The sequence below is a fragment of the Dama dama genome, chromosome 14 (assembly GCF_033118175.1).
Source record: "Dama dama isolate Ldn47 chromosome 14, ASM3311817v1, whole genome shotgun sequence".
NCBI classification, from domain to species: domain Eukaryota; kingdom Metazoa; phylum Chordata; class Mammalia; order Artiodactyla; family Cervidae; genus Dama; species Dama dama.
The window spans coordinates 27,070,219-27,078,926 of record NC_083694.1 but is presented as its reverse complement, the minus strand read 5'-3'; the positions used below and the strand labels follow the sequence as shown (position 1 = coordinate 27,078,926).

The 8,708-nt window shown below is 49.7% G+C and overlaps 1 protein-coding gene across 2 annotated transcripts in view; it reads left to right on the top strand.

The window, feature by feature from the left end:
• Window positions 1-249: 249 nt before the first annotated feature.
• The window catches only part of PARP1 (poly(ADP-ribose) polymerase 1), a 41,171-nt gene continuing 32,712 nt past the window's right edge, over window positions 250-8,708 (top strand). The window contains exons 1-2 of one of the 2 annotated variants that reach the window (XM_061160166.1): window positions 250-561; window positions 6,243-6,408. In XM_061160166.1, the coding sequence (XP_061016149.1) occupies window positions 442-561; window positions 6,243-6,408 (286 nt within the window). In that variant the 5' untranslated portion in view covers window positions 250-441. Of the gene's footprint in view, window positions 562-4,178; window positions 4,288-6,242; window positions 6,409-8,708 lie in introns of those variants that run through there. The other variant, XM_061160167.1, reaches the window with a different exon arrangement.

Genomic DNA, 8,708 nt, shown 5'->3' with positions numbered 1-8,708 from the left:
AGCGACAAGGGTGGAATCAGTTGTGAGAACACTTAAGCCTTCCTGGGGACAAACAGTTAAAGGGGACAAATGGTGAAACCCCGCCCTTCCCAGAGCTGCAGGCAAGGGGTGAGCCTGACCTCTGCCCTCAGCATCCCGGAGGGAGGTCGCGCAGCCGCAGGCGTCGGGGAGCTACCGCCCCGCCCCCGGCCGGCAGGGGGCGCGCGCGCGCCGGCGGCCCCGCCCCGTGCGCACGGGCGCCGGGGCGTGCCCGCCGCCAGGCATCAGCAATCTATCGGGAGCGGCGGGTGGCCTGCGCGGCGTGTTCGGAGGCGGCGGCGGCGACGGTTCTAGGCGCTTAGCAGCCTGTGGCTAGCGGATCGGTGGGTGAGGCGGCAGTAGCAGAAGCGGGTCTCCAGGTCGCGGCGTCGGGCTCCCGGAGCAGTAAGCGGCAGGAAAAGGATGGCGGAGTCTTCAGACAAGGTCTACCGGGTCGAGTACGCCAAGAGCGGGCGCGCGTCTTGCAAGAAATGCAAAGAGAGCATCCCCAAGGACTCGATCCGGATGGCCTTCATGGTGCAGGTGCGGGCGGAAGGGGCGCTTTGTGCGCAGCCGGGCCTTCGCGCGTCCGAGGAGGGTGGGGGGAGGGCCGGCCCGGAGCCGTGGGCCTGGCCGACCGCTCCCAGCCAGCGCGGGGCCTGCGGGCACAGCTGCTATCGCGGGACGAGCCCGCCGGGAGGACCCTTCTTCCGTCAGGTTTTGCTGATCTTGCAGGAAAAGCCCGGGAAATACGGTCTGCAGCCGGTGGGGCCTTTTACTTTGTGAAAATGAGTCGAACTTCTATCCTTTTCTGGGTTTATTTTATTGCCGTTCGCTTCGGGAAGGAAACTGACTCGTGGTTTTTTGAAGCTAGTCTGGTTTTGACCTACCTTGTTTTGGAAGATATTTGTCCTACATTGACGGTGGCCACTGGCAAGTGATGATTTGGATTTTTTTTTTTTTTTAGTCTATTTTTGGCTATCATTTCAACAACCGCTCATTTTCTTAAATTATGCAAAACTATGCAAGTCGATGTCATTTCAGTACAGTGCGTTCACTTTTGGCTTACGCTATGGTTTAACATTTTCCCCCAAACTTTCCAAGTTCACAGAACGTTGTCTTTTAGCTATCTGGTTTGAGTAAGAGTGGTTCCTGGGGATTCTCATCTGGGCTTCTTAATAGAGTCAAGATTCTCTCCGGTGGTCCCGGAGGCTTCCGAGCAGGCCAGAGGGGTGTTGGAGTGAGGTGGTGTGTCTGGAGAACCCTCCCAGGGCAGAGAGATTCCTGCCTCTTTCAGCTTCCGAAAGCTCCCGTCTGTCTGTGTAATTCTAGTTCCCACCTGCCCTGTCCTCCCCACCCCAACCAAGGTAAAGCTTTTGTCCAAGCTTAGTGCTCGTGGTCAAGATGGCTTAATTTTCCCTCCACGGGTGAAGCGGTAAGGTATTTTAGGAATGACTAGATGGTATTGCTGCATTTGGCGGTAATTAGGTGGTGGAGGGGAATGGGTACTAGTGTGTACTTAGGCTATCTCATTTCATAATATTGTTACCGAGTCTCAGCCCAATCTGCTTACTGCCCGACAGGCTAATTGAAGCGAGGAATACTAACTTTATTATTTGGAAAGCCAACTGACCGAGAAAATGGCAGACTGTTGTCTTAAAATCAGCTGTCTTGGGATCTGGATGCCCACTTCTTTTATAGGACACAGACGGGAAGGAGTTGAGAAAGTAAAGATCATTTTCTTGCAAATCTCTCCCAAAATGGCCAACCTTAGGGAGGGGAAAGAAAGAAACTGAAGTTGCTTAGTCGTGTCAAATTCTGAAACCCCATGTACTGTAACCTGCCAGGCTCCTCCGTCCGTGGGATTTTCCAGGCAAGAATACTGGAGTGGGTTGCCATTTTCTTCTCCAGGGGATCTTCCCAACCCAGGGATCGAAACCAGGTCCCCCGCACTGCAGGCAGATTCTTTACCATCTGAGCCACCAGGGAAGCCCTTAGAGAGGGGATATGTGTGTTAATCTCTTTAGGCAGAGGGGTAGGGTGCCCTGAGGCAGGTTATTATATATGGTTACAATAACAAGAGCAATGAAAAACAAAGGTTAAAGTCCAATAAACAGATCCTGATCCATCTGGGAGTTAGAATTAGCAACAGTATGTCACTTCTTAGGTGGCACTAGTGGTAAAGAACCTGTCTGCCAATGCAGGAGACCTGAGAGATGCAGGTTTGATCCCTGGGTTGGGAAGATCCCCTGGAGAAGGAAATGGCAACACACTCCAGTGTTTTTGCCTGGGAAATTACGTGGACAGAGGAGCCTGGCGGGCTCCAACAATATGACAGGGATTGGCATTGTCATCTTAGTATCATTCTCAGGGCCACCTAGCTCACTACCCAACACTTCTCACTTAGTAAACACTCACTGAACACCAGTTAGGTTCTAGGCATGGTGTTTGGTACCAGGGGTGCAAGGACAGACTCCATTTCTGGGAGCTCCCAATTTGGTTAAAGGGGTGATGACTGGTAAACATTGCTCTGCTGGGGTGGGTGCTACCTGATGGAGCTGTGCCCTTGGCATGGTGGGTGCCAAATTGGAGCTCACCACAGAAGTGGCAGAAAGTTAAGGATGGAGGAGTAGACGAGGCCTACTATTTGAGGAGCCTTATCTCCCCCAGAGCATCTTTTCATTTCATCCTAACGTTTGGGTGGCCGGCTGATCTCGTGAAGTCCCCATTAGTGCAGGGGCTCTTAACCTGGAGTCTGTGGGATGGCATATAGAACTCGAGAGATCCATGAGTTTCAATGAGAAAAGATTCCTGTCTTCCCTGGACTTCGGTTACAATTCATTACTTCCTACAGTAATGAATGTAAGCCACAAAGCAAAGGCACATTAACAGTAACTGCAGTTTTTGTCATCAGTAGTAGTTATTTTCATATCATTTATAGTTGTTGGGGATTTTTTTTTTTTTTTTAACCTAGCAAAAACATTTTATCACACACCACAATTCCTTTGTATCATCAAAAACACAAAATGAAGTTGCTCAGTCGTGTCCAACTCTTTGCGACCCCATGGACTGTACCCTACCAGGCTCCTCCATCCATGGGATTTTCCAGGCAAGAATACTGGAGTGGGTTGCCATTTTCTTCTCCAGGGGATTTTTTAAATAACCATTTATACTCATCTCAACAAGATTGTGGGCTTCCCTGGTAGCTCAGATGGCAAAGAATCCACCTTCAGTGTGGGAGACCTGGGTTCAATCCGTTGGTCGGGAAGATCCCCTGGAGGAGGGCATGGCAACCCATTCCAGTATTCCTGCCTGGAGAATCCTCATGGACAGAGGAGCCTGGCAGCCTACAGCCTGTCGGGTCACAAAGGATCGGGCATGACTGAACAACTAAGCATGGCATGACGTGGCAACAAGATTAAAGTGAAAGAGTCGTGTCCGACTCTTTGCGACCCCGTGGACTATAGCCCACCAGGCTCCTCCATCCATGGAATTTTCTAGGCAAGAGTACTGGAGTGGGTTGCCATTTCCTTCTCCAGAAAGATTACAGTAGTTGTTAGCAATAAGATTATAGTAGTTATTGAAGTGGGTACTGTATCTTGTTATTTAATGCTTTAAAGTTTGGGGTGAAGGACAGGGAAGCCTGGCGTGCTGCAGTCCGTGGGGTTGCGAAGAGTCAGACTGAGCGATTTGTAGATTACTGTATCCCAGCAAACTTTTTTAATGTTTTCATAATTATTTCAATACCATTGATTTCCTTTGTGAACGTACGTATTTTATTGTGCATTTTAAAATGTTACTCTGAGAAAGGGACGTCATCCATAGGCTTCACTGGACAGTCAGAGAACAGAGACCCTGTTCTCCTGGGACGCGGTTGAGCAGTGAAGAGGCTGGTTGGCTCTAGTCCAGGCAGTTGCACTGAGTAATCACTTCCTAAACTAAACAAAGTCTAACATTCTGGGCTCTCCTGCTTACTTGGTAGTGAAGGAAATTTTTGTTATTAAAATTAAGTGTGATTTTTCTCTAATGGTAATTGAGGGTGGAGTTTTAACACAAATGTTTTGTAGGTCCTGTAGGCTGAGCTGGTTCTTCCCCCACCCACTTTGGATTTAAATACCTTCTTTTACATTTGTGTGGGAGGATTGTTCTCAGAGTATCAAATACCTGATACTTTAGCTGGCAGGCCCTGGGACAGCCTGGAGGGAAATGAACCGAACCTTGGTGTTCTTGGGAGGGCCTGCAGGAAACAGCTTGGTGACTTTCCTCATGGTAACAGTTGTTTTGCACTCTCTGGGCTAGGCTGGCCCTGGTGTGGCCTCTTTTTATGGCCCATTTCTCAGGAAGCAGCCTGAGAGTGGCTGGGTAAGGACCCTGGTGCATGGTGGGCACTCAGGTTTGCTGAGTCTCCAGCCAAGGATTTTACTCCTTACTGGAGCTGGGCGGCTGCCTGGTGAGGCAGTAGTCTTGTGACCTTGGTCTGGTTACTTTCCTGCCATCTCATCCTCAGTCCTGAGTTCTTAAGTATAAGGCTTTGAGTTGATCAAGGGTTCTTTCCTCTGGAGGGAGACCAGCGGCCTCGACAGTCCCGGAGTTTGTGCTGAGTATACTCTGGTGGAGGCTTTGCATGTTTGGCACTGTGCCGGTGGTTGGAGACACAGCACTCAGGCCAAAGTTAAAAGGAGCAAGTGTGGGGGCCTCAGAGAGCCAGAAGAAATTGTGACCGTAGGTTCCGGTGGGGGTGGGGGTAGAGCCATGAGCCAGGGGCCCCCTCTCTGCACCTAGAGGAGGCTTAGAGAGGGGTTCCAGGGCAGGCAGAGCCAGGTCAAGGCCACTGCAGATGCTGTCACAAGACGTCCAGGTGCTTAAGGATATATTGGCTGCCTTGGTGAACATTTGAAAGCCAGGACACAAGTCTGTTCTCGAATGCCATTTGTTGTCTGGTTGTGGGTGGGGAGGGCTGTCTTGGAGGGAGCATCTTTCCCACAGCAGGAGTCCCTCCATCCTTCCTTTCTTCCTCTTCCCTCCAGACCTGGGGCACCCCACAAATGCTCTGAGTGCCTGCCATGACTGCTGGCAAGACAGGCATCGCTTGGCGCCTCTCTGGCAGCTCCTGACCCGATGCAGGACACAGATCTTGATCAAATAATAACCCAAATGGATCTTCTTAACTCTGGGGAGCTATGGGAAGGGGCGTGTGTCATGGGACCTGAGGAAGTGCTGTTGGCTCTGGTTAGAGCTGGGGATCCCAGGGGACAGCCATTGCTTCTGTGCCCCAGCCGTTAACCCTGTGTTTTATTCAGTGCTGTCGATAGAACCCAGAGAGAGGCTGCTCACCTAGTAGGAGAGGCCGGCTGGGAGAGCTTGTCCCTGCTTTTCCTGAGCACTTTCTGAGTCCGCATGACTCCATCCTCAACGTTCTGTTTGGTGTTTATTTTTAACGCTGTTTCATGCCATCTGCTTGACATTTAGATTTATGTCCTATCAAAGCAGATGTTTGGGGCCTTCAGTCAGAACCATTGTGTATTTTTAAGTACCTGTTCCTGCCGAGCGACGTAGAGCAGTGTAGTGGAAAGACCTGGGGCTGAGTCACCTGTCTGACCCCACCCCCATGAGACCGCGAAATGGGGGTGCTGGCTTCTCAGAGACAGCTGCGGGAAGTCCCATGGTGGCTGGTGGGCAGCAGGGTCCCTCTAGCTCCTGGGGGTGGGGCGCCCCCCTGCCTGTCCCTTGCAGTCTCCCTCATCGAAGTCCTTCATTCCGTGCACATCTGCGTTGGCTGCTGCCAGCATGACACTTCTCTGAGACATCTGCTCAGCCCGGCGCTTATCCGGGACTCATTCCCCATTGTCCTAAGTGCACATAGCCCTGGGGGCCACGCGGGTCCTGGCAGTGGTGGGGTCTCTTCCGCTTGGGAGGGCCACGGGAAGCAGGACTGGCATCTCCTGTGCCCTCACCAGCTCTGAGCTGAGTCTGCGAATGAAATGCAGTGGCAAGTTTGGTGACCACGCTCAGGGCTGAGCTAAAAGCTGAAGTGCCGATCAGGCCCCCCCCCAGCCCCGGGATGTCCTGGTGCCCGTCCCCAGGGCGGGCAAGGCAGCTTCCTCACTTGAGGGGTGGGTGGCGTCCTCTGCTTACAGATAAGCAGGGCGGTTTGGGATGTCTGGTGCTGGGGGCCACGCCTGAGGCTCACAGCTCTTTTTCCGCCTCTGATTGCGCCCTTCTAGTCGCCCATGTTCGATGGGAAAATCCCACACTGGCACCACCTCTCCTGCTTCTGGAAGGTCGGCCACTCCATCTGGCACCCTGATGTCGAGGTGGATGGGTTCTCCGAGCTCCGCTGGGATGACCAGCAGAAGATCAAGAAGATGGCCGAGACTGGAGGAGCGACAGGTGTGTGCACAGCGGGGAGGCGTGGGGGTCGCCCCAGCCCTGGAGCTAGGGGCCCGTTCTGTGAGAGCAAAGAGTTGGTCCTTCGGCTCACTCTCCCGTTACTCCAGCAGCGTCTCGGTGACCCAGAGTTGTCCTGCTGGGTGCAGGATATGTTACTTCCAGGTGCTTGACATGTCGCCTTTAAATTTGCTGTGGTTGTTATTTACTAGCCCCTCTTTTAGCGTAGTTTCAGGTTCACAGCACAATTAAGCAAAAAGTATGGAACGTGGAGAGTTTCCACAGAGGCATGACCTCTGCCACCAGCAGCTGAAGCTACGTGGACACATCAGTTCATCCAGAGTCCAGAGTTTATATTAGCCATCAGTCGTGGTGGTGTACATCTTTCCTGTAAGGGTTTGGGCAAATGTATAATGACATATATCCGTCATTATAATGTCATTCAGAGTATTTCCATCCCTCTGTAAAATTCTTCTGCATTCTACCTGTTCATCCCTCCATCTCCCAACCCCTGGCAACGACTGATGTTTTTCCTATCTCCATAGAATCTTTTCTAGAATATTGTGTCGTTAGAATCACATAGTATGTAACCTTTTCAAATTAGCTTATCTCACTCAGTAGTATACATTTAAGGTTCCTGCATATCTTGTCACAGGTTGATAACATTTCTTAGGGGCACTAAATATTCTACTGTCTGGAAGTACCACAGTTTATCCCTTCACCTACTGAAGGATACCTCAGGTGCTTCCAGTTCTGGCAATTATGAATCAAACTACTATAAATGTCCCCATGCAAGGTTTTGTGTGGACATAAGTTTTTTAATTGTTTGGATAAATACTAAATATCAAGGCACACAGTTGCTGGATTGTATGGTTAAGAGTATCTTTAGACAGCAGGCTTCTTCCAAAGTGGCCAGACCATTACATTCCTACCAGTAATGAATGAGAGTTCCTGTTACTCCATGTCCTTGCCAACGTTTGTTACCAGTGTTTTGGATTTTGGCAAGCTAATAGGTTTGTAGCGGTATCTTGTTTTAATTTGCAATTCCCTAGTACCATATGGGCAAAGCTAACACAGTTCTGCTAAGAGAATGCACTGGTCATAGCAGACACTTTTTCAACAACATAAGAGACACTTTACACATGGGTAACACCAAATGGTCAAAACCAAAATCAGATTGGTTACATTCTTTGTGGCCAAAGATGGAGAAGCTGTATATGTCAGCAAAAACGAGACCTGGAGCTGACTGTGTCTCAGATCATCAGCTCCTTACAGCAAAATTCAGGCTTAAATTAAAGAAAGTGAGAAAAACCACTAGGCCAATACAATCTAAATCAAATCCCCTATGATTATATAGTGGAGGTGATGAATAGATTCGAGGGATTAGATCTAGTAAACAGTGCCTGAAGAACTGTGGACAGAGGTTCATAATATTGTACAGGAGGCAGTGAACTAAACCATCCCAAAGAAAAAGAAATGCAAGACGGCACAGTGGTTGTCTGAGAAGGCTTTACAGATAGCTGAGGAAAGAAGAGAAGCGAAAAGCAAGGGAGAAGGGGAACGGTATACCCAACTGAGTGTAGAGTTCAAGAGAATAGCAGGGAGAGATCTGAAGGCCTTCTTCAGTGAACAGTGCAAAGAAATAGAAGAAAACAACAGAAGAGAAAAGACTAGAGTGCCCCTCAAGAAAACTGGAAATAGCAATGGAACATTTCCTCCAAAGATGGGCACAATAATGGACAGAAACATAAAGACCTAATAGAAGCATAAGAGATCAAGAAGAGATGGCAAGGATACACAGAAGAACTGGACAAAAAAGATCTTAATGACCTGGATAACCGCAATGGTGTGGTCACTCACCAGAGCCAGACATTCTGGAGTGTACAGTCAAGTGGGCGTTAGGAAGCGCTGCTGCCAGTAAAGCTAGTGGAGGTGATAGAATTCCAGCAGAGCTGTTTAAAATCCTAAAAGATGATGCTGTTACAGTGCTGCACCCAACATGTCAGCAAATTTGGAAAACCCAACAGTGACCGCAGGACTGACCCAATTCCCAAGAAGGACAGTACTAAAGAATGTTGCAACTACTGGACAGTTGCACACATCTCCCATGCTAGTAAGGTTATGCTCAAAATCCTTCAACCTTCCACATTATGTGAACCGAGAACTTCCAGATGTTCAAGTTGGGTTTAGAAAAGGCAGAGGAACCAGAGGTTAAAATGCCAGCACTCATGGATCATAGAGAAAGCGAGGGAATTCCAAAAAAAAAATCTAACTCTGTTTCACTGGCTATGCTAAAGCCATTG